The sequence below is a fragment of the Notamacropus eugenii genome, chromosome X (genome assembly GCF_028372415.1).
Source record: "Notamacropus eugenii isolate mMacEug1 chromosome X, mMacEug1.pri_v2, whole genome shotgun sequence".
Taxonomy (NCBI): Eukaryota; Metazoa; Chordata; class Mammalia; order Diprotodontia; family Macropodidae; genus Notamacropus; species Notamacropus eugenii.
Window position 1 is genome coordinate 70314888 of NC_092879.1, and position 27124 is coordinate 70342011.

At 39.2% G+C, this 27124-nt stretch overlaps 1 protein-coding gene across 3 annotated transcripts in view; it reads right to left on the reverse strand.

Annotated features, from left to right (window-relative positions):
* Positions 1 to 27124, reverse strand: part of CD99L2 (CD99 molecule like 2) — a 123673-nt gene that overhangs the window by 64124 nt on the left and 32425 nt on the right. For all 3 annotated transcript variants that reach the window (XM_072627089.1, XM_072627091.1, XM_072627090.1), the window contains exon 2: positions 234 to 332. In XM_072627089.1, coding sequence (XP_072483190.1) covers positions 234 to 332 — 99 coding nt within the window. The remainder of the gene's footprint in view (positions 1 to 233; positions 333 to 27124) is intronic.

The following is a 27124-nucleotide window of genomic DNA, read 5'->3' on the forward strand; positions in this document are numbered from 1 at the left end:
TGATATAGCATATTTTCAAGGAAAGAAAGGTTTTTGTAGCATGCTCATTCTTCATTATCCATGTAAAATCACTGATGATCGCATGTCTTTCACTGCCAGGGCACCCCACCTGCCCCCAGACAAAATCAGGTTTTACTGGGTTTTACCACAAAAGAAGTAAATTTGGATGTCACTGGGTTGGCTGGTGGCTTAAAAAAGAGATAAACCTACAGAAATAAAATGAATGCACTTACTTTCATCAGGTTTTAGATTGGACCTGCCTCCACCACCAATGAATCCATCGTTTTTGTCATCCAAGGCATCACTCAAGTCAAAACCAAGAACTTCAGAATCTCCAAGGAAAAGAAAGAGATACACAAACTGATTATTAAGGTGGAATAAAAATCTTAAAATACAATGTGGTACCCTCTTCTCCCATCAAATAGCGTACACTGAAGCTAGTGGGGTGGATCAGGTGTTTAGGAAGGACTAGCATGCATCTCTGGTGTGAGAGCTTGCTGAGCCCTTGTCAGGGATACTCATCCACCTTTAGTGTCCACCTTCACCCAACTCTCACCTGTGGCTCCAAGAAGCTGGAGCATGTGCAGAGGCCAAACACTGGTAAACCGTCTCAGCAGATGGGCTAAACCAGGTTGAGGATAACCAACAGGCCTCAAACCCGTAGGTTAGTTAAGGGGATATCTACCCCACACATGTGAAGACTTCCCCCTGCAGAATAAGTGGATGAGAACAATTTGATCCCATAGCCACAAAGGAAGATGGAACAGGCCCTGGGCAGTGCTTAGAGCTTGGTCAGTCATCAAAGATGCCAAGATCACCCACTGCATCCCAGGCCATCAACAGTGGCCTTGACTTTTGTCCTGCCATTTGATTTCGATGACTCAGGAAGAGAAAGTATGGCTGATCACTTTGTGCAATCCTGTCTCACTTATATCTAATTCACGTGCAAGTCAAAACATCACCTGTGATGCCACTAGTCTTCTTTAAAAAAAAAAAAACAAAACAACAACAACCCATAAATGGTCAACAACCACCACCACCACAAAAGCTAGTCATCACATGGAAACAAAAACGCTAACATCTCACATAGCCATTTGAACTAGATCACCTCCTAACTCTTAACTGCTGATAAAAGGAATCAAGAGATGATACAAAACATAGACATACAAAACAGAGTTCTACATGATATTGTGATGTGTTTTTTGAGTGGGTTCCCAACATTCCCTTCAACGTTACAGTTTGATTTGGCAAACAATCAATTTCATGCACCTTAACTCAGTGTCAAAATCAGGACAATAATGGGGAACAAAAGACCAGCCACCCTGAGTTTTCAAACTCAGGAGATGATTTAGAACTGAATGGCTGATGGCAAACTGCATCTCAAGTCAAGTTCTTAGCTATTCCTTTGTTGCAAACAGGTTCATCCGTTCAGCCAAGTTCATCTGTGCAATGTAGAAGAACTGCTCTCACACACTTCTGCAATTGGACTTCTGAAAAACCCAGTAATTATCTGAACTCTTGGCTGGTGCCTTTATGGCTGGACAGGATTAGCACTGTTTCTGTAAAAACCAGGCCTCAGGGAGTTAGAAATAAATTGTAGAGGTATGATTTTGTTCTTGCTGCTGTTTTACATAACTTATGTTTCCCAATGTAACTGTTCCTCTTGTGTCCTAGAGAATCATTCCTATAGCAAAGAATAGAAAAGGGTATATGTGTTTGTGTATGTGTGTGTCTGTGTGAGAAATTCAACAAAACTTACCAATGTATTGATAAACTGATACTGTCTGCAGTGTTCCATACCCATAGACCCCCACCTCTGCAAAGATGTGGTGCAGTTGCCTTCTCTTATCTCCTCTTTGAGTCTAAACTTAGTCACAATGATTTCAGAGCATTTATTTTTGATTACTTTCTTCTTTCCATTTACTGTTGTAATTACTGCATATTGCTTTTCTGGTTCTGCTAACTTTACTTTGTATTAGTTCATGTAAGTCTTCCCATCCTTCTCTCTATCATATTAACTATTCATTACAGCACTGTATTATTTCATTATATTTACGTACCAGAATTTATCTAATAAGTCTCTGAAGGATTTATGGAAAACTATGGACTAGAGTTGCACAGGATGAGAGAGGCATGGAGAATTTGGTAACTGGTATGTATGGGAGGGGTACATATACCAAAAAGAGTTAGGTCCTTATTAGAGTATGGGAGGGGGGAAAAAAGGGAAGCCATCTAGCTGCCAAAAGTTATTTTCCTAAAGCATAGGTCTGAACATGTCATCCTCCCTACTCAGTAAATTCCATTGGTTCCCTATCATCTTCAGGATCAAATACAAAATCCTCTGGCTTTTAAAACGATGGTCAGATATTGACATGACTGTAAATTGATTTAGATCTATATTTAGAAATATTGACAAGATTGATTTTTATGTCCATTTGCTATCACAGAAAATGCCACACCTTTCCCTAAATATATCCTAGTCACCAATTCTGGGTCCAGTTCATTGCCACAGTTGACTACGTGAGCCAAGATATACATTACAACCTATACCCATCTACATGGGGAAAACAGGCATTCAAGAGACAGTATGCCACAGTGAATCATGTGCTAAGCTTGTTTTCAAGAAGCTGTTAGGTTCAAATGACACTTAGTGACCATGAATATACTGCTTAATATTTTGGAGCATCATCTGTAAAATGGGAGCTAATATCTGCAGTAGCTACCTCATAGTACTCTGATGCTCAAACTTTCAAGTGCTATAAAAATGTCAGCTATTTATACTTATTCATCTTACTGTCAAAATTGTATACCTACTTAATCCTAAGTGATTTGGGAATCTCATTTGTCAATGGCCATTTGAAAGATTTTCTACAGAAGAACACAACTTCACATGGTATTTTTTAAAAAAAGCTCCTGTTTCTTGACTACAAGAAAGAGATGGAGTAGAGCAAAATCAAGCCTTAAAGGCTCTCTCCTACAAGAGGTCTTTCATGTAGGTGTTAAGATAGTATAAGACTCCTTGATAATAATGATGCCATCATTATTAACATCAAGAGAAGCATAAAAAGAAGAGCTGATCAGCACTGAAAGCACTTCCCACTGTGATGGAGGATTTCCGGCACATAGTCCAAATGGAACAGATAGTAAGGTCTTCCACGTGCTCCCTTTTGTGGATGATACTGTACTGGTCACATAAAGCTCAAGAATGCTAGGGGGCCTCTTTTCTTCTCATCCCATCAAAACTGAGGGTTATCACTTCTAGTTAATTTCTCACAGTCATGTCAATATCTGAAGATGTGCCCATTTCCTTGGCACATCCTCCTCCCCCTTGAGAGGCTGTTTCATGTACCCCAAAAGTATAGCAAAAAAGGAAAAGGTCAAGCAAACCAGGGTTTATGTCTATACACAGACTACTTTATTCCTTCCACTGAAGTGCCTGAATTCATGAGACCAACCAGGTGGAACACATGTATGATATACTTGTGAAGGGATTTAGGGCTTTATACTTGCCTGTATCTCGTAGTCTCAATACAACCGAGCCACTTTCATCTACCATTCACGCTTCCCCCTGATTTTCCCACAGGCTTGACAAACTTTGCATGTTAACTCTGGTTGTGACTTTGTTTTGGGGACACTCCTGCCTAATTCCCTAAATCGGTACATAAAGTAGCATCAGGGTACATTATGTAACAGGATGTATTTATATCAAAGCTATGTGATGGGTTGCTGTCTTGTGTTGAAATACCATCTACCAGACTGCTTCATCAATGTTTGTAAGGCGCTAGGCGTGTGCCAAGAACTACTTGGTTCCCCTCCCCTTGACTGTGTACACAGAAGTTTAACTGGTGATCATATTAACAGCTATAACTCAATCTGCCGCAGTTATTTCTCAGGGAAGGAAAATGAGCAATGCCAAAACACGTGGAGGCAAGGGGACAAGGAAAAGGTGCTAGGGCTAACAGAGGCAAAAAATGATGAGCTGTAGCACTCCTCAAAGAAAGGATAACACTTTAGAGGGGCTAGGATTTTTTTTTACACTTATCTGAAGCACTGCCATATGAGACAGCAGTACTATCTGGGACACTGCTGGGGGCTTCCCTACACTGGGAGGGAAATGAGAGTAAGTGAATTCAAAAGGCTTACCTAAAGTCTGAGATTCCATCATTTTCAAGATAAAACAAACCTTCAAGTTCAAAGGTAGAAAAGAGCACTCCAATTTATTGTGGCCTAAAGCACAGGGATATCTCCTAACATATAAGGTTGTAGTGGCCATTATCCTTGGCTCAACTGGCTACAGGAAAGCTCTGTCTTACCACACCCAGGCTCAAGTTTATCTTCCCTACCAGAACAAGACATGGTCTGGAACCAGCCTCAGAATTGCTCTAACCCAAGACTATGGAAAGCAGCTTCTGTCTTCAAAGAAAAAGCCTGGAATGAAAAGTACTAACCTAGAACAGCTAAAAGTAAGAAATTATTTCAAAGCATTCTGGTGTTAAAATTCGATTAAAGAGCCAATGGAGACACTGATTAAAAGAAAACCCAAATTGCAGAGATCATCTGTTTCTCAAACACCCCAGACAATAGAAATGCAGCAGCCAAGGACAGCAATAGCAGCACAGTGACAGTAAGAAGAGTCTTATCTAAATAAAAGCAAGGAGACAGGGTGTGAAAGCTATTAGTCATGCAGAGGGAGGCAGGGGGCATTATGAACAGAATCTGGACACATCCTGCATACAGATGAAGCAAATTTTTTGGTTGGTTTTTGTTTTCTGCGGGACTATATACCTGTTAATATGCATTAAAGGGGAGAAGAGGAAGAGAGAGAAAGAGAAAGAGGGGAATGTTTGATGTGCCCAGTTCAAATAGAGGGCCAGCACTAAGGAGGCAGACCTTAGAGCCTCTCCAGAAGAGAAAAGTGTGCAAGGAAGAGGATGAGAATGATGTGAGAAAGTACTGAAAAGAGGAGAAGGGGAAGGAGGAAGACCTCACTCTGGTGGTAGAAAAGGGTTCCTGATGAATACACCCCAATGGAAGAAAAGATGTTCTGTGAAGGGAGACAGGAACCTTGAACTTATGTACTGCAAATGCTTTAGTATCCAAATCCAAAAAGGAAACATTTACTAAGCTAAAAGAAGACACTGACAGTAACATAATAGTGACAGGATAACTTAACATCCCTCCTCTCAATTTTGGATAAGTTTAACAGATAAATAGGAAGGAAAATATGAACTGAACAAATTACTGGAGAAACTAGAACTAAAAGGCTTATGGAGTATTCTAGATGGAACTGTAAAAGAATACATACAGTTCTCAGCACCACATGAAAGTTTTACAAAAATTAATCATATATTAGGACACAGATATTACAAACTTTTAAAAGGCAAAACATTAATATATACTTTGCAGATGACAACATTAGGTTTAAGGACCACAAACAAGATAAAGTTCCAAATGAAGACTTAACAATGAAATACAAACTAATGAAGTCATTAGCTTCCCTCTGCTTCATTCTAATCTTTAAGAAATTATTTTCTTCAGTGAGCTTTTGGATCTCCTTTTCCATCTGGCCAGTTCTGCTTTTTAGGGCATTCTTCTCCTCATTGGCTTTTTGCATTTCTTTTGCCATTTGGGTTAGTCTATTTTTTAAAGTGTTATTTTCGTCAGCATTTTTTTGGGTCTCCTTTAGCAAGCAGTTGACTCACTTTTCATAATTTTCTTGCATCACTCTCATTTCTCTTCCCAATTTTTGCCCTACTTCTCTTATTTGATTTTCAAAATCCTTTTCTGGCTCTTCCATGGCCTGAGACCAATTCATATTTTTCTTGGAGACTTTGGATGGAGGAGCTTTGGCTTTGTTGTCTTCTGTTTGTATACTTTGATCTTCCTTGTCATCAAAGTAAGAATCTACAGTCTGATTCTTTTTCCAATTTTTGGTCATTTCCCCAGCCATTTAACTTGACTTTTGAGCTTTTTGTCAAGGTAGTTCTCTGCTTCCAGTGGGGGTGGAGGGTATACTGTCAGTCGCTCGATTTCCCCACAATCTGTGGGTGTAGAGCTCCAGAAACAGTGGCTGCAACTGCCCCTGTTGCTGCTGTGGGTTCCTCCACGCCCCTCTCCCCTCTAGGGGCTGGGGCCAGACCACTCTACTCTCTCACACTGGTCCCACAGTTTTTTTCCACTGACCTTCCAATTTGTCCTAAGTGTTTGGGGTCATCAAATTGGAAACTGCCACAGATGCCTGAGATTCAGTCCCTCCCAAGGCATGCTCAGGTCCCATCTGTGCCAGCATGGCCCACGCTGGACCACGGTCTGCTCCCAGCATGGCGTGATAAATACTTCCCGGTGACATTCCAGGCTGTCTTGGGCTGGAGATTTGCTTCACTCCATCACTCTGTGGTTCCTACAGCTCCAGAGTTTATTTAGAACCATTTTCTACAGGCATTTGGCTGTGCTTGTGGGGAGCACTCTAGAAAGTCTGTGTTGTTATTCTGTCATCTTGGCTCCGCCCTCCTAGAAAATTATTTTTTATAAAAGAAATGTGTGCTAATGCACAAACTCACAATGAGTTCCAGAAAACTGCTTTCTACATGATGGGATTAAAGATGCAGTCCTGGTAGAAAGAGTCTTGGTCTGGCAGTCAGAAGACATAGGTTCTAATCCTAAATCTTGCCACTAATTCAGAATCCCAAACCACCTAATCTAACCTGTAACTGAACAAAAATGCCCTCAGGAAATATCTGGTGAGGGATCAATGATTCAGCCTTTCTTTATAGATCTTCCAAGGAGAACCTACTACATACGTAGGCAATTCGTTCTACTTGGGTACTGCTCAAATTATTAGGCTTCCCTTGACATCTCTGTGTAACTTTAACCCACTTTTCTCAAATGAAGAGCCCTTTAAAAAGGGGAAGAGAGTTATCATGTCCCCCTAAGATTTCTCCTCTCCAAGCTAAATACAGCTTCAATTTCTTCAGTTGCTCCTCATTCTACTTGTTACTTCCCCTCTCTAACATCAGGATAACTACTCAAGTCCTGTCTACCTCCCAGAGGGCCACTGTAAGGTTCAAATGATAGGTTCTATATGAAAGCCCTTGGAAAAGGATAACCAGCACTCTGCTCACTACCTTTGATATGCTTGTCATCTCTGGAGAGATTACAGTTCAATTCAACAACTATTTACTAAACAAAAAAAGCAATGAACTAGGGTATGTAGCCATTTACCAAGTTACATTTCCTAGCTATTTGCAAACATCTCACTTGGACCCAGTCTACCAAGAAATGTAGAAGAGTTCCAAGCTACTATGAACCATAAGCCTCTTGTCATTTAAAGAATTACCATCCATACAAAGCCTCCCTCTGCTCACAAGCCTGAGTAAATGAACATTGCAATTACAAGAAAACTGGAAAAAAAAAATACAACCACCCACATGTTTAGAAACCATTACAGAGCATGGTCTCAGAATACTGCTTCCTATAAACTTGCATTAAGTCTCTCTCGAGGAGGAAAAAAAGCACAAAAACTCCAGAGCTGAAATGAACCTTAAATACCATCCAATCGAACTGTCAAATTTGATAGAGAAGAAAACTAAGACCCAAGAGACGGAAAGAAGTTTGGCTAAAGTCACATAACATAGGCCTCATATAAAAATGTATTATCTAGAATGAAGCAAGTAACAGTTATACTGATTGACCAACTTTGGTCAATCAATAAGCAGATAGTGCCAAGTGCTATACCGGGTGCTTGTGATATAAAAAATGAAAATAGTCCTTAGCTGACTTTGATATTCTCAGCTCTTCTCAGCAATGCAAAGATCTAAGACAACTCCAAAACTCATGATGAAAAATGCATCCACATCCAGAGAAAGAACTATGGAGTCTAAACGCGGATGGAAGCACGCTATTGGCTCTCCTCTCCTTTCGTTGTTTTGTTTTGTTCCTTCTTTCTCCCAGTTCCTCCCATTAGTACTAATTCTTCTTTACCTCATGACAAATGTGAAAATATCTTTAATATGAATGCATACGTACAGCCTATATCAGCTTGCACACTGTCTTGGGGAGGAAGGAAGAGAGGGAGAAAATTTGAAACTCAAAATCGTATGGAAGTGAATGTTGAAAATTAAAATAAATTAACTATCAAAAAAAATTTTAAATAACATTTGGCCTTGAGAAATTTACATGTTACCAGGGAAAGCAACCTGAACACAGAGAAATGAATAAATAAATAATATATTCAAAGAAGTAAGGTAACTTCTGGGGATACTACCAGCTGGGAGGATTAGGAAAGGCCTCTTGGAGGAGGTGACATTAAGGTAACATTAAGTTGACTCCTGAAGGGAACAAGAGCTTCTAAGGCATAAAAATGAGAAGAGAGAGCAAGCAGCATAGGTATAGAAGTTAGAACATACAAAGGCATGGAGTTGGGAGATTGAATGTCATGAACAAGGAACAGTGAAACAAAAAGTTCATGAGGGAGAGTAATGTGTATTCAGCCTGGAATGGTAAGTGGGAGTCAGATTGTAAAGGACTTTAAATGTCAAAGACTCTATTTTACCCGAGAGGCAAGAGGGAGCCAGAAGGGTTTTGCCTGGAGTCTACAGGGCATGGTCTATGATTCATAGTCATGGACAGCCAACTGAATGACTTCATGGTCAAACCTGCGTTTTAGGAATATCATACTGAAAACAGATTCTAAAGGGAACAAGACCATATCTTAAGTATTATATTCAATTCTAGCCACCACATCTTGAGAAAGATATAATCAAACTACAGTATGTCCAGATCCAGAAGACGGCAACCAGGGTGATAGAATTGGAGACCAAGCCACAAAGAACATGTTAAAAAACTAAGTATACTGAGCCTAGGGAAGAGAAGGCTCAAAGACGGAAAGATGAAGTAGTTGCCCTCAAGAATTACAAAATATGCATGGAAGAAGCTATAGAGATGTGTTTAGACAGGCTTGGGGGTCAGGTGTGAGAGTGAGGCAGATGTCAGTTCAATACACTGGAAAAATTTCCTAACAATCAGAAGTAACTAAAAGAGGAACGGACAATCTCAAAAGTAGTGAATTCCCCATGACTAAAGAATCTTCAAGTATAGACTGAACTAACCCAAATCAGGAATATCGTAGAAGGAAATCCTGTTCGGGCAGGGGTCACAGCTAGACTAGACATTCTAGGGACTGTAAGTCCCTTGTGCAAGGTCATACCATGAGTCAGCAAAACAGTTAGGACTACAATGCTTTAAAGTATTAAAGTAAAAACATCTAATCAGTTTCAGGGACCACAAAGCTCTCTCTCTCTCAAGACATAAACAATGGAACAAAATCAAATTAACTGGAACACTCTTTTGAATGGTATTCACACATCCTTAGACTTAATTTGTGACAAGCCCAACAAACCCAAAAATATTAACATTCTAATGCAAACAACATAACCAGGCACCAGACAGGCTGCCTAAGATGTGTCTGTTTCATAGTAATTTACAATGAAAGGAAAGAAAATTCTACAAATCTTACAAGCCCAGATGTAGACCTCTTGGGTTACTGAAAGCCAGTACCCAACAGTAGAGAAGTAAAAAGGGAAGATGATCTTAGGACTGGTGGGGAAGGACACAGAAAATATTTTTAGGCAGATTACTGGAACAGCAGCAGACAGGTTAAGATTGAAGAACTGAGACTAGTTAAAATATCATTGCAATCATCTAGATAGGGAAAAATAAAAGCCTACAAAATGGAGGTGACCATGAAAATAGTAAAGGGGATGATGTAAAAGACTTCCCCAAAATAAATAGACAGGAACTAGTAAACGATATTTTGGGGCTGGGAGGGGGTGGAAGAGAGAAGGAAAGTCATAGATTAATTCCAAAGTTTCAAATGTAACTGACTGGGAAAACAGTGGTAAGTGCCATTAATAGAAATGGGTATGGTTAAAAAAAGGCTCTGATTTAGAACTGGAGAGGAAGGAAGGAAAAAGCCACAATAAACTATCATTATTTCATTTCACACTACATTACTTACTCTACTCAGTAAGTGTGGAGGACATATTTATATACGTATGTCTTTTTGTTTTCTTTGTTGTTGTTCAATTGTGCCCAACTCTTCATGACCCCAATGGGATATTCCTGGCAAAGATAATGGAGTGGTTTTCCATTTCCTTCTCCAGCCCATTTTATAGATGAGGAAACTGAGGTAAATAAGGTTAAGTGACTTGCCCAGGGTCCAACTGGTAAGTGTCCAAAGCCGGATCTGAACTCAAGGAGATGAGTCTTCTTGACTCCAGACTTGGTGTGCTCTCTCTACTGCACCACCTAGCTCCCCTATACATATGTCTATAAATATACATATATTTTAACTAAAGTGAATGAAAATGAATTTTGCTTTGCAAGCCTGAGAATTTCACTAGGCCCTTTGGAAAAAAATGATATTGCTGGCTTATAGAAGTATGGTACATGAATGTAATGGAATATTATCAGGTGTAAGAAATGATGAAGGACATAGCTTCAGAGGAACCTGACAAAATATATATGAAATGATGCAGAGTGAAGTGAGCACAATGAGCTGGACTCAGGGTGCAGACAGACATAGATACAGATATAAATAATATAGATTTATTTTTGTATGTTGCCAAGGGTTTCAGTTTTTCTTTTTGGGGGGTGGGGAGGAGCTGGGGGAGACAAGGAAAGGAAGGTAGAAGAGAGAAAACAGATGTTTTCTCATCAGGAAAAAATTAAATTTAAAAAAAAAAAAAGGAACTAGAGGGGAAAAGTCTCTGTTCTCCAGGGGACCTTCTTCCATCTCTACATCCTATGATCTTAGAGTAACAGAGTTCATGCCCCAATATGATCACTCTTTAAATAAAGAAAAAAGAATGATCACCCAAGAGAACAAGCTCTGAATCTGTAATAAGAGGATCTGATACAAATCCAGTTTTTACTACTTAATGCCCTCTCTATGACCCCCTCAGGGAAGTTACTTTACCCTTCTAGCCAGCAGTTTCCTCATCTGTAAAATGAGGGAGCTGGACTCACAACGCTATGATCCTAAGAGGATCAAGAAGTGTATAGAACCCTAAGAATTTCAAGTCATAATAGACATTCCAGTTCAGTAGACTAGAACACAAGAATCCCCTTTACGACATCCCTGGCAGGTAAGTGAAGAGGAGAGTGGAAAGAATCTTGAATGTTAAGTCCTAAGACTGGAGTTTTAAGTCTCAAAACTCTGTCATGTATTAGATTTTGTAACTGCTGAGCCTTGGTTTCTTCATCTGTATAATGGGGATGGTACTTATACTAGCTACCTAGTGTGACTTATTGTGTTGAAAGTGGTTTGTGAGCTATAAAGCACTGCTACTATCATCCAGCATCTGCTTCAATACCTCCAAGGACAGGGAGCTGACTACTTCACAAAGAAGAAATACCCATTCACTTGTTGTACAACTCAAATTCTGAAATTCTTAGGAAGTTCTTCCTTAGACTAGGTTAAGAAATACTTTCCAGAAGCATCCATGCCATTGGCCTAGTTCTGCCCTCTAAAGTTACATTCCCATTTCCATGACAGCCCTTCAAACATTTGAAGAATTTCTGAATAAAGGATTTTGGAAAACTAGTGCTTTCCCTGGAAGCCTCAAAGACTGAGGAAGGCTGCAACTGCCTTACAACTCACTTGTCTGCCAGAAAAACCAAGATGGTCCCCAAAACATAGCATCTGTTTATTTAGATGAATTTCACACAAACCAGGTCCAATTTCTTATACAAATCAGAGATAACTTTAAAAAGGGCTTGATTTAAGAGCCAAAAATCTCAATATGCTTTAGAAACTGACAAATCAAGCATTTGTCCCAACGGAAAATCCTGCTTTAAATAATTCAATTTGGAGTTATCTGCTCCTTTCCCCTCCTCTTTTACTTAGTTTATTTATGAGTACTCAAATAAAGAAAACAGAGAATTGTCTAGGTTAAACTGAGGTCAGGAACTCCCTGGAAATTGGGAGTTAATGCATTGGGAGCTGTTCTGCAGGGAGGTGAACAGACACAGGACACCCGTAGGGATTAATAATTAAGTGACTGGTGGGAGACAGCTTTGGGCTTATTGTGCAGAACAGCGGGTATCTTCCCAGCTACCCAAGCTTCTCAAAAGCAGTTATTCAAAGCAGATGTGCCCGGCATATTATAATAAATGGGGGAAAAAGTATTAAGGCAAGTTGCTGTCACCTAGGCAAGAGCAGGTTTTGAACACACAAAATTCTTTTCAAAAAGGCCCTGTGAATAAGCCTGGATCTTGTCTATGACAACTGCTTCACACTGGGAAGGAAAAGGACAGAGGTTACTACCAGATTTCAACAATCTCCTATTTGATATTTATAGTAGCTCCTTTTGTAGTGGCAAAGAATTGGAAATCGAGGGAATGACAATCAATTGGGGAATGGCTGAACAAGTTGTGGTATATGGATGTAATGGAATACTATTGTTCCATAAAGGTGAGCAAGTGATTTCAGAAAAACATGGACTTATATGAAGGTGATACCAAGTGAAGTGAGCAGAACCAGGAGAACATCGTACACAGTAATGGCAACACTGTGCAATGACAAACTCTGATACTTAGCTCTTTTCAGCAATACAATGAGCTAAGACAGTTTCAAAAGAGTCAAGACAGAATACGCTATCCATATCCACAGAAAGAACTATGGAGTTGGAATGCAGATTGAAGCATACTATTGTCTCTTTTTTGTTTTTTTCTTTGTCATGGTTTTTCCTTTCTGTTCTGATTCTTCTTTCAAAATACAACTAATGTGGAAATACATTTAATAAGATTCATATTACATTATCTATAGCCTATATCGGATTGCATGCTGTTTTGGGGAAGGGGGAGGGAAGGAGGCAGAGAAAATTTAAAACTTATGGAAGTGAATATTGAAAATTAAAAATAATTAATTTTTTTTAGAAAGGTTTTGAATCAATTCTGTTTGCATAACATGAAAAGTTTTGCAGAAGGACCTTTGCAATATTTGAGGAAGGTGAGCAGGGAAATATTTTTAAATGTCATTTACAGAGATAGCTTATTTTATGGTTAAAAACTTGTTTACTCAAGTTTTTGTTTTTCAATTTACCCAGAGGGCAGAATAAAAAGCAGGGCATAGAAGTTATGGACAGACAAATCTAAGCTTAATGTAAGTTTAAAACGGAAAGGAAAAAAAACCTCCTAAAAATCTGAATTGCCCAAAAGTCTAATGTGCAGTCTTAGCTTGTTCCATAATCTGTAAAATTAGAATAAATATCAAGCAATATGATGTTTGAGCTTTCTTTTGTACATACCAGAAATATATCAATAAAAATCTTTCAAAGTCTTTCTGAAGACAATCAATTTCCCAAGCCACTTTCATCATGGTGGTATGATACCTTTTTCTTAGGAATACTTCTAGAGGGGCGGAGCCAAGATGGCGGAGTAGAAAGACGCACATATGCTACCTCCGAACCCACTGCCCATAAAATACCTGTAAAAAAAAGAACCACGGGCAAATTCTGGAGCAGCAGAAGCCACAGAATGAAGCAGACGATATTTCTGCTCCAGAGAGCCTGAAAACCTCTCACAAAAGGTCCCTCGCGCCCCGGACCCGGAGCAGAGCCCAACCCTGCCTCGGTGGCGCAGTGCTGAAAGGAGCAGATCCGAGCAGGCTTCAGGGACGGAATCTCCAGCAGCCACGCGGGTCCCTCCACCCACAGGTGACAAGGGTCGGTGAGAGGGTCTCTTCAGTGGGTCAAGAGGGGAGTGGGGAGCCCCCATAACTCAGGCCCCCTCGGGAGGCAGCAGCAGAGGCGGGAGCAGACCAGGGCTCCCCAAGCAGGCACAAGCCCAGATCCATTGTTGAAGGTCTCTGCATAAACTCCCTGAGGGAACGGAGCCGTCAGGCGGCCCTGCCCCCACCTGAGCACCTAAACTTAATCTTACACTGAACAGCAGCCCTGCCCCTGCCCAAAGCCCTGAGGCTGGGGAGCAGCATTTGAATCTCAGACCCCAAGTGCTGGCTGGGCAGATCAGGAATACTTCTAGATAGTTCCACCTTTCCTCCTATTGTTTTTCCTGTGGCAAAAACCACAACATGCATGGAGCCCCAAAAGTTATAGTATGGTTTTAAGCTTTAATAGACGGAACACCACAGTAATGTTCAGGTCCTGAAATGTTTTTGTACTGTCTGATTTTTTTAGAGAATGTGCTCATTCATAATGGTTCAGCTGAAATCAGATTTTTTAAATTACTCTAAATATAGCTGGTCTATTATTTATTTTCAAGCTATCAAACTCAAAAGGGGTTTTTCAAAAATCTATTTTAATTTTATGCCCATCTCTTTTTCAAAACGCTTCCTGACATGATTCCTGACATTAGGGATCACAGCTAGAGCTTGTGAGGTTCATTAGATGCTCTCTCCTCCACTGCATCATAAACATTTGCATTATCTTCTTACACATCCCAGTTGGGAGAAAGAAGCTCCTCCCTCATGTTTTTTTCCTTAAGATCATCAAAACAAAAGAAAGCTATTCCCATATCTTGTTTATCTTTTTTAATTCTCTCTGACCCTTTAAGACAGTAGGGGTCTGAAGGTCTCAGCTACCCAATTAATAAAATGTAAACAAGTCTTCAACATTCAGTCACTTCTAGTTGTTGACATAGAAACTGTTCTAGGTTTGTACTGATTCCAGTGTTTGGAGTTCAAAGTTTCTTTCTGGCTCTGGTCCTTTTCTTTGGAATCTAAAACTCCTATAATATCTTTTAATGTCATTTTTGTTTATATTATTATGGTCACTGTTCCCATGCTTCTGCTTAATTCACTTTACACCACACACACACACACACACACACACACACACACACACACACACACACACATATCCCTTCCCAAGTTTCTCTGCATTCTTAGTATTTGTGACATTCCAATGCAAAAATATTCATATACTATGATACATTCAAGTAATACTCTATATTACTGGGAACTCACTCTATTTTGAGTTTTTTATTACCAAAAAAATGTGATGCTATATTTTTGGAACTATGAAACTTTTCCTTCTATCTCTGACCTCCTAGGCATATGGGACTAATTGTAGTATTACTGAGTCAAAGGATTTGTACAGTTTACTATCTTTTTCTGTATAGTTCCAAATTATATTCCAAAATGATAGGACAGCTCCATCAAAATTACATTAGTGCAGCTGTACCAGATCTTAAATTGTATTATAAAACAACAATGGTGAAAACTACTTGGTACTAGCTAAGAAACAGAGTGGTGGATCAGTGGAATACATTAGGTACACAAGACAGTACTCACTGACTACGGTAATCTAATGTTTGATAAATTCAAATCCAGCTTGTGAAGGGATAAGAACTCACTATTTAACAAAAACTTCTGTGAAAACTAGAAAATAGTATGGCAGAAACTAAGCATAGATCAACATCTTACATCCTATACTAAGATAAAGTCAAAGTGACTATATGATTTAGACGTAAAGGCTGATACTATAAGCAAACTAGCAGAGCAAATAATAGTTTACATGTCAGATCTATGGAGAAGGGAAGAATTAATGACCAATCAAGAGATAGAGAACATTATAAAATGCAAAATGGATGATTTTGGTTACATCAAATTGAAAAGCTTTGCATAAAGTCAATACAACCAAGAATAGAAGGGAAACAGAAAGCTGGGGAACAATTTTTAAAGCCAATGTTTCTGATAAAAGACTCTTTTCTAAAACATATAAAGAACTCAGTCAAATTAAGAATACAAGTTATCCCCCAATTGATAAATGATGAAAGTATGTGAACAGGCAATTTTCAGATGAAGATATCAAAATTTCTATATCATGGCTATCTATAGCCACATTAAAAAAATGCTCTAAATCACTATTGATTAGAGAAATGCAAATCAAAACAACTTTGAGGCACCACATCACACCTATCAGATTGGCTAACATGACAAAACAGGAAAATGTTGGAGAAGATGTGGGAAAACTGGAACACTAATGCATTGTTGGTGGAGCTGTGAACTGATCCAACAATGCTGCAGAAGAATTTGAAACTATGCCCAAAGGGCTATAAAAAGGTACATACCCTTTGATCCAGCAATATCATTTCTAGGTCTGTATCCCAAAGAGATCATAAAGGGAAAGGGACCCACATGTACAGAAATATTCATAGCAGCTCTTTTTGTGATGGCAAAGAATTGGAAATTGAGGGGATACCCATCAACTGGGGAATGGCTGAACAAACTTTGGTACATGAATGCAATGGAATACCAATCTATACTATCAGAAATGATGAGCAGGTGGACTTCTGAAAAACCTGAAAAGACTTACATGAACTGAGAGAAATGAGCAGAACCAGGAGAACACTGAATACAGTAACAGTCACGTTGTGAGACGACTGACTTTGATAGACTTAGCTCTTCTCAGCAATGCAATGATCTAAAACAACTCCAAAAGACTCACAATGGAAAATGCTATTCACAAGAGGAGAAAGGACTTTGGGATCTGAATGCAGATGGAAGTATACGATTTGCTCTTTTTTATTGTTTTGTTTCTTCTTCCTTGTGGTTCCTCCCATTAGTTCTAATTTTTCTTTACATCATGACCGATGTGAAAATATGTTTAATATGAATGCAAAGGTAGAACCTATATCAGATTGAATGCTGTCTTGGAGAAGGGGGAGGAGAAGGGAGGCAATTTTAAAACTCAAAACCTTCTGGAAGTAAATGTTGAAAACTAAAAATAAATTAATTATATAAAAAAAAATTTTTTTTTAATTAAATTAGTGTGCCTGCCCTTCCTGTAGCCTCTTAGGTAGTCAATCAATAACCATTTGCTAAGCACCTACTATGTGCCAGGCATTGGACTAAGCTGTTGTTGTTGTGTTTGTCCTTCATTCTCCAAGAGGACCATGCTCAAGATGATGATATGACTTTGATTTGAGTGAGGGAGGGCTGTACAAGGTCACTAACCTCACTTTCTTCTGAGCCATCTAGGTCCAGTGGTCTGATATTCATCAGGATGACTGGAGATGGCCCAGGATGCAATGTGAGACCTTGGCCCTTTCAGGCTAAGGTCTTATCACAATCTCATAGGAATACAGAGAAAGACAAAAGATAATCTCTGCCCTTAAGAGGCATCAAGTCTAATATGAAAAGGGAAGACAACATGAAAACTAGGTAAAAAACACAAAGGATAAGTTGGAAATCATCAACAGAGGAAACAAACTCAAATTAAAAGAGATTAGGAAAGGCTTCTTGTAAAAGGTGGAATTTTAGCTGGGGCTTAAAAGAAATCAGGGAAGGTAGGAGGCAGAGATGAGGAGAAAGAGAATTCCAGGCCTGGGGGATAGCTAGTGAAAATTCAGTCACAAGATGAAATTTCTTTTATAAGAAAAATCAAGAAAGCCAACGTCAATTTATATTGGGAGGGGTAAGGTAAAAAGTGTTAAAAGTGTTGCACTCAATATACCAACAAATTTGGGAAACTCAACAGTGGCCAATGGATTGGAAAAGATCCATTTATATATGAGTCCTGAGGCAGGGCAATGCCAAGGAAATGTTCAAATTATCAAACCACTGCACTCACTTCACATGCCAACAAGGTTATGCTGAAGATTCTGCAAGCTGGGCTTCAGCAACACAGGAAACAAGAATTACCAGAAGGGCAGACTGGTTTTCAAAAAGACATAGGCACCAGAGATGAAATTGCCAACATTGAAGGCAGAGCCAAAATAGTAAAGGCAGAGACTGGCCTGAACCCTCCCAAATCCTCCTCCAAACAACTCTAAAATAATGCCTCAAAATAAATTCTAGAGCAGCAGAACCAACTTTGAAATGACTTTCCAGTCCAAGACAACTTGGAAAGTTGTCAAGAAAGATCTATCTCACTGGGGTGATAGTGAAGCACAGGGAAGCACAGACTGTGCCTCGAGCTAATGGCAGGACACTGGGGCAGAGCTCCATCAGTGATTGTGGCTTCAGGAGCTCTCAGCCCGCAGATAGTAAAGGTAGGGTCAGACAACTGGTCAGAAGAAGATTACAAGAGATCTTTTGCTGGTAGTGGGCACAAGACTCTGCTGCATTGCCTATTTCCGGGTCACAGTCCCAGGGTGAGGAGGAACACTAGCACACTAGCACTTCCAGGCATAGGGAGTAGGGATCCTGGTCACAGTTCCAGGGCAAAAAAAGAGTGCTTGTGGTCCTCACAGACAAGAGCACAGGCTAAGATAGCAGTGACCACACCTCTCCTTATATCAAACCACCTTAGAAGAATTGAAAATTTACAGGCCCCGAGAATAAGCACTAAAAACAGTAGCACAAAAAAACCGGAAACTTGGGACATTTTTCCTACCTATTTTCTGACTTTTAACTTTCTGTTAAGGAAAAATGAGCAAACAACAACAACCAAAAGAACCTGACCAAAGAATGTTACTATGGTGGCAGGGACAATCAAGACACAAACTCAAAAGAAAAATAGCTACATGCAAAGCCTCAAAGAAAAACATGAATTGACAGAATGCACAAAAAATTCCTGGAAGAGCTCAAAAAGAATTTTAAACATCAAATAAGAGAGGCAGAAGAAAAACTGGGGGTGAAGGGGGGGGGCGGGAAGAAAGAGAGTGATGCAAGGAAATCATGAAAAGAGAGTCAAAAAATTAGTAAAGGAAGCACAAAAAAATACTGAAGAAAACAACACCTTAAAAAAACATAATTGCCCAAATGGGAAAATAGACACAAAAATCCACTGAAGAGAAGAATGCCTTAAAAAACAGAGGTGGCCAGATGGAAAAAAACACTCACTGATTTCTTAACAATTAGAATTGGGCAAGTGGAAGCTAATGAATTCATGAGACATCAAGAAACAATAAAATAAAATCAAAACAATGAAAACAAATAAAAGAATATGCGAAATATCTCACTGAAAAAAACAATTCACCAGGAAAATAGATCTAGGAGGGATAATTTAAAAATTATTAGACAACCTGAAAGCAATGATCAAAGAAAAACGCTAGACATTATATTTGAAAAAATTATCTAGGAAAACTGCCCAAAAATCTTAGATCTAGAGGGTAAAATAGAAATTGAAAGAATCCACCAATCACTTTCTTGAAAGAGATCTCAAAATGAATATTATAATCAAATTTCAGAACTCCCAGGTCAAGGAAAAAATACTGCAAATAATCAGAAAGAAACAACTCAAATACTATGGAGCGACAGTTAAAATGACACAATTTAGGGACTTCCACTTGAAAGGAGCAGAGGGCTGGTAATCTGATATGCCAGAGGGTAAAGAGCTAGGAATATGACCAAAAATATCCTGCCCAGCAAAACAATTCAATAAACCTTCAAAGGGAAAAACAATGGATATTTAATGAAATAAAATACTTCCAAGCATTCCCGATAAAAAGACCAGAACTGAATAGAAGGTCTACAATTCAAACACAATACTAAAGAGAAACATAAAAAGGACTCAATGGACTTAAACTGCTGACATTTCTATATGGGAAGATAATACATGTAACTCACGTAAGAACTTTATAATTATTAGGGCAGTTAGGAATATGCATACGCAGAAAGCATGGAGTGTGAGTCGATTATGTTGGGGTGATCGACAACAAAAAGAATAATGTAGGGGTGAGAAAGAGAGATGCGCTGGGAGAAGGGGGAAGGGAGAAATAGAATAGGGTTAATTTTCTCTCACATAAAGGAAAAGCATTTATAGTAGAGGGGAAAATAGGGGGTGTTTGAACCTCACTCTCATCACAGTTAGTTCAAAGAGGGAAGAATACCTACACATACTCAGTTATTTACAGAAATCTCTCTTACCCAACAAGGAGATAGAAGGGGAAGGGGATAAGAGATATGGGCTGGGGGTGAGGGGTGATAAGGGAGAGGGCAGACTGGGGAAGTAGTGGTTGGAAGCAAGGTAGACTTTTGAGAAAGGACAAGATCAAGAGAGGGAAGGATAAACAGAGGAAAATGGGCAGAGTTAATGATCATAACTATGAATAAGCCAACCCATGGAACAGAAAAGGATAGCAGAATGGATTGGAAACCGGAATACAACAATATGTTGCATACAAGTGACTCACTTGTGACAGAAAAATACACACAAAGTTGAAATGAAGGACTGGAACAGAGTCTATTATACATTAGCTGAAGTAAAAAAAGGAGGGGTAGCAGTCATGACCTCAGACTAAGCAAAAGTAAACCTAATTGAAAGAGATAAACAGGGAAACTACATTTTACTACTAAAAGGTATCATATGGAGCTGTGAACTGATCCAACCATTCTGCTGGAGAGCAATTTGGAACTATAAAACTGTGCATCATATCCTTTGATCCAGCAATACCACTACTAGGTCTGTATCCCAAAGAGATCATAAAAATGGGAAAAGAATCCACATGTACAAAAATATTTCTAGCAGTTCTTTTTGTGGTGGCAAAGAATTGGAAATTGAGGGGATGCCCATCAATTGGGGAATGGCTGAACAAGTTGTGGTATACGAATGTGATGGAATACTATTGTGCTATAAGAAATGATGAGCAGGAGGATTTCAGAAGAACCTGTAAAGACTTACATGAACTGATGCTGAGTGAAGTAAGCAGAACCAGGAGAGCATTGTACACAGTAACAGCCACAGCGTGTGAGGACTGTTTCTGATAGACTTAGCCCTTCACAGCAATGCAAGGACCTAAAACATTCCCAAAGAACTCATGAGGCAAAATGCCATCCACATCCAGAGAAAGAACTATGGAACTGGGACATAGAATGAAGCAGACTATTTTCTCCTGTGCTGTGTTTTGGTTTGCTTTGGTTTTTCTCAGGTTTCTCCCATTCAGTTTATTCTTCTATGCAACAAGAGTAATGTGAAAATGTGCTTATAAAGAATGTATGTATAGAACCCATATAAGATTGCATGCCATCTCAAGGAGGAAGGAGGGAAGAAGGGGGAGAAAATTTAAGATTTATGGAAGCGATTGTTGAAAACTGAAAACAAATTAATTTTTTTTTAAAAAGAGAGAAAAAAGAATGTATGTGTAAATCCCTTCCCCTAAAAAAATAATCCCTGTGCATCATACCCTTTGATCCAGCAATACCACTACAAGGTCTGTATCCCAAAGAGATCATAAAAACAGGAAAAATGATCCACATGTACAAAAATATTTCTAGCAGTTTTTTGTGGTAGCAAAGAATTGGAAACTGAGGGGATGCCCATCAATTGGGGAATGGCTGAACAAGTTGTGGTATATAAATGTAATGGAATACTATTGTGCTACAAGAAATGATGGAACAGGAGGACTTCAGAAAAACATGGAAAGATTTATATGAACTGATGCTGAGTGAAGTGAGCAGAGCCAGGAGAACACTGTACACAGTAACAGCAATACTATGTGAGGATTAACTTTGATAGACTTAGCTCTTCTCAGCAGTACAATGACCTAAGACAATTCCAAAAGAGTCAAGATGGAAGATGCTATTCACATCCTGAGAAAGAACTATGGAGTATGAACGCAGATCGAAGCATACTATTTTCTCTTTCTTGTTCTTTTTTCTTTCTCATGGTTTTTTCCTTTTGTTCTGATTCTTCTTTCGCAACATGATTAATGTGGAAATGCTTTTAAAAAATAAGAATAACATTGTTGGTGGAGCTGTGAGCTGATCCAACCGTTCTGGAGAGTGGTTTGGAACTATGCCCAAAGGGCTACAAAAATGTGCATACCCTTTGACCCAGCAGTATTGCTTCTAGGACTGTATCCCCAAGAGATTGTAAAAATGGGAAAGGGTCCTATATGTACAAAAATATTTATAGCAGCACTCTTTGTAGTGGCCAAGAACTGGAAATCAAGGGGATGCCCATCTATTGGGGAAAGGCTGAATAAATTATGGTTTATAATGGAGTACTATTGCACTATAAGAAATGATGAACAGGAAGACTTCAGAGAGGCCTGGAAAGACTTATGTGATCTGATGCTGAGCGAAAGGAGCAGAACCAGGAGAACTCTGCGCACAGCAACAACCAAAGTGTGAGAGAGTTTTTTCTGGTAGACTTGGATCTTCATAGCAATGCAAGGACATAAAAAAAAAAATTACCAATAATCTTCTAAGGCAAAATGCCTTCCACATCCAGAGAAAGAACTATGGAATTCAATCACAGAATGCAGCAGATCATTTTTTTTTTTTTTTGTGAGTATTTAATGTTTTGGTTTGTTATATGATTTCTCCCATTTATTTTAGTTCCTCTACACAGCATGACTATAGGGAAAATGTATTCAATAGAAATGTATGTGTAGATCCTATATAGAATTGTATGCTGTCTCGGGGAGGGAGGGGGGGTGGGGGGAGGTAGGTAGGGGGGAAAAAAATCTAAGTTTTATGGTAGTGATTGTAGAACACTAAAAATAAATAAAATTAATATAAAAAATAAGAATAAAAGGTACCATAGACAATAGAGTAATATAACAATTTTTACAGCAAGTTTTGCTGACAAAGACCTCATTTCTCAAATACACGTTGAGTATAGAACTAAGCCAAATGTATAAAAAAAAAAAAAAAAAAAGGTTTTTTGGCCACCTCAACACATTAATTGGCATTGACTTTGTGTGCAAATAAAGTCAACAAGTAGTGCCTACTATATGCCAGGCATTGTGCTATATAATGAAAGGAGATATTAAAAAGGACACAAAACAGTCCCTGCTCTCAAATGGGCTCACAGTCTAATGGGGAAGACAATATGCAAACAAGTATGTACGAAAAAGATATTAACAGGATAGACTGGAGATAATCATAGAGGGAAAGTATTAAATTAGGGAGTATGGGAAAAGGTTTCCAGCAAAGGTTGGATTTTAGTTGAAACCTGAAGAAAGCCAGGGAACCCAAGAGGCAGAGATGAGAAGGCAGAGTTGTAGGCATGAGGGACAGCCAGTGAAAACTGCTCTGATTTGGAGCAAGAGGCTAGTGTCTTGGGGTGTCCAGAGAGAGCACTAGCACCTCTAGTGTAAGGACTTCCTGGGCCCTTTTCAGGGCTACTCAACCACCTTTGGTGTCCACCTGTCACCTAACTCTCACCTGTGGCTCCAGGAAGCTGTAGCATGTGCAGCAGCCACACCCCAAGTAAACCATCTCAGAAGATGGGCTAAACCAGGTTGAAGGTAACCGACAGGCCCCAAACCCATCAGTGAGTTAGGGGAATGTCTACCCCAAGCAGGTGGAGACTCCCCCTGGCAGAATGGGCAGATGAGAACAATTTGTGATGGCTGAAGCAGGCACTGTGGAGCACTTAGAGCTTGGTCAGACATCAAAGACACCAAGGTCATCCACTGCCTCCAGGCTCATTGTCAGTCTTCCTGACTTATCTTGCCACTGGACTTTGATGACTCTCAAAGTGAGAGTGAAGCTGATGACTTTTGCAATTCTGCCTTGCTTAAATACAAAGCACACACATATCAAGACATCACCCTGAGACTTCATTGGTCCTCTCTGAAAACAAAGGACAAACAATTTTTTTTTCTTGCTAGTCACTCAGCCCAAATCTACCTAATTATACTATTACCTAGCTCACATCTCTCTACCTTACCCCCAAGAATTAGCACAAGAGATTTTGTCAAAAACCTTGGTCAAATTTATGCATAACATGTCTATGGCAGTGGCTCTTAATAAAAGATCAAACAAGATAATATTTTTAGAACACTTAGCTCAGTGCCTGGCACATAAAAGTCCTTAATAAATACTTGTTCTCTCCCCATCCCACTCTGAGAATTATATAAAAAATGTTTTGATAATTGTATCTAAATAAAATCTATTTCCTTTATGTATTTAATTTTATACATTTAAAAATATTCTGAGAAGGGATCCACAGATTTCACCAGACTTCCAAAGGGATCTATGACACAAAAAAACCCTGGTGTATGGCATTCCCCAATCTAGTAACTTTGTTCAAAAAAGTAAGAAAGAAATGAACTTATCCTGGCAGAACATAATAAATATTTGATGAGAATGAATTTAATGATACGTTCTTTATGAAGTCACATTGGCTCACTGCTTTCCCTTTCTAAATGCTCGATCACCCCTCTGCAAAGAGAATGTTGAATGTTGCCAAAAATCAAAGTCATGAACATTGGCCTACATTCTACAGACCAGATTTTTTTCCCCTTTGAAATCAAGACATTTGCCCTTCTCTAGTCCTGCAGCACCTCTCCTATTCCAGTTTTCAAAGTTCATTAACATGGACTCAGCAGGCAAATTTTTCTGTTCCTTTCACTACTCTGGGACACCCTTTTTCCTGATCTGAATTCACTGAGGATATTCATTATTATACTGAGTTAAAATGTCCTCAATACCTATTGAGATGTACGTGATTCTTCCTAGGCTCCCACCCACCCACTAAAGGCAGGGGATTTAGTTCCTATGTTCTTATAGCACTTGTCTTCTTTGTCATGAAACTGTAACTCACTTCTTTCTGTGAAAATGTTCTGACTACTAAAAGGACTTTACCTACCACCCTTTATATTTCCTAGGCTTAGAATTCATACTGTCAAGTTTATTACAAATGTGTGTAAACTAAGAGTAAACAGACCAAGAGAAGACCTCTCCTATAAATAAAAAGTACAAGCAACTTTGTGACATCTATTTTGGCTATCCAAGTGCCTTTTTTCTTTTGCTTCCTTCTGTATCTTTTGCTGTGTTTTGAACAGGTTATACTGCTCAATACATGCCTTCTCAATATATGTGGTGTTGCTATTTACAGACACACCCCACGTTGATCCAAGCACCATGAAACATAATAATTAGAAACAAGAGCCTAGAAAAACAATTAGCTTCCAACATAGGCATCAGTCCTTTCTGTCAGTACCAACATTACAACAAATTGACTGACTTGGAAGCTGGTTTATTTTTGTAAAAGCACACTGAAGTCATTCAGTACTTCTCTATGTCCCTACTGAGGACATTTGTTTATGAGTCTGTGAGGATGGCAGGGCAGGATCCCTATCTTATAGAGAAAATGTACGCTTTTAATGCATTTACTCCAACAACTTCAGTCAACAGATGTAGAAACTGAGATCCAGAGAGTGGCACACAGTCAGACCAAAGCAGACTATTTCTTTTAATGGTTCAACTGCAAAGGGGAGTCATAGTGGGCTGCATCAGACTCCATCCAATGAAAAGCAATAGAACTGTGAGATACATTCAATATTGAACTTCAAAGATGGGCAGGAGAAAGTTAAATTTTTTTGTTGTTTTTTAAAGTAACATACCTTGACAATGTTTACAGATTTGTAGGTAAGGATTAGTAGAAGCTTAGCAAATCATCTACTCATTTTACAGAGGAGGAAACTGAGGCCCAGGCCATGCAATAACAGTTAAAGGTGAAAGCATGGCTCTTTTCAGATATGAAAGAAAACATTAGGAGTACCAGCTCTCAGATTCTGGAAGATTCCAACAGGTGACCCAAGAAGATCATCTTTGCATCCTATTTTTAGCTCTAAGTAACATATGAAAGAAACAAAAATATTCACAACAGTACTGCCTCCACCAACTGAAAGCCAAAGGCACCATAATGGTGGAACATCAGAAAAAAACATCCTCCCATCACAAACCTACTTAAGAGTACCTGGTGCAACGTGAGCCCTTAACAAATGCTTTACAACGCAGTTCAGTATACTAGAAGAAAAGGAGCACTAAAGGGAGGAGGAGGAGGTGGAAGAGGCTTTAAAAGGATGTGGCACCTCCACTGGGGCCCAGATGAGAAGGAATGAGGGATGACTAATATGAACACAAAGTGGGGCAGAGGGAGTGCCAATTTGGGGGAATGGCAGGTAATCCAGTTTGCCTAAAACACAGAGTTTCTGAAAAGGAATAGTAGTAAAGCTAGGATTTCTGGCCAAAATGACTGCCTGGGCAGAGACAGGCTGCCCAGCTCTCCTATACCTACTCGGGCAAGAACATGAAATTCTCACAAGATGGAATAGTGGCAAAAAAATCTAATGAGAAGCTATGGTGACTTTATACAAAGCAGAACTACACAAAAAGTTAGCCAGCAGTTCCAAGCCCACAATGGGACCTTTGGCATGTAGCAGAGATCACTCTGGATGCCCAGTAGTGCTCAGATTAGTATGGCCTGGGCCTGTGAGGTCTCCAACATTCAAACCTAAGATACAATAGACAGCCCTGAAGTTCCAGTGCTATGAACCTCAAAGATCTAGGATAGTCTAACCCTGGGATGAGCTGGTCAGCACAGGAAGTCGGGGGAGACCCAGGGCAAGACCAAGAAAGGCAAGCACTCTACCCAAAAGTGTAATACGTACTGGAGTCTAGCCCTGGCACAAATCTCCAATTCAGAAACTAAAGCTGAAGACAGGAATAAATCAAAGAAAACACCAACTGGTATCAAAAATTATTGCAAATCCAGAAATTCTCCCAAAAGAAGAACAGAGTAACTTTGTAGAAATGACCAGCAGTGACTCAAAGGAAAGAAATTAAATTTCCACAAGTGCTACATGAATACCTAGAAAAATAAATCAAGAGATAAAAAAAAATGAAATAAAAGTTCTTAAGGAAAGAATTAGAAGGATATTCTTCAGAACAGCTTGGGGGAAAAAAGTGGGAAACCTTATCCAATTAGCAGATTCCCTGAGAACTAAAATAGGCCAAGTGAAAGTCGATAATTCCACAAGGCAGCAAGAAATATCAGAACAAAACCAAAGGTTGAAAAAATACAAAAAAGAGTAAGATACAATTAGAACAGAATCTCCCGAAAAAAAGGATCACATAAATCCTCTAATTCCTAGGTATTTGTACCATGTACACAGTGGGTGCTCAATCAATGGTGACTAAGTGACCTAATCATGAATCAGGTCTCTACAGCCTGGGGTTTAAAGATACAGACTAATTAATATCTGTGAAACAGCTTAAAAAACTTAAAAAAACTCAAAATTCAAACCAACCCAAAACCAAAACTCTCCTTGGAAATATGTTTCAATTATGAATTTAATTGTGACTATTTCCCTGCTCACAGCTGCGGAAACAAGGCCCACTTTTAAGATAAAATTATGTTGCTTAAGGATAAGGCCTTTCGCTTGGACATCCAGATGCTATACTAGTCATATATGCTGATTC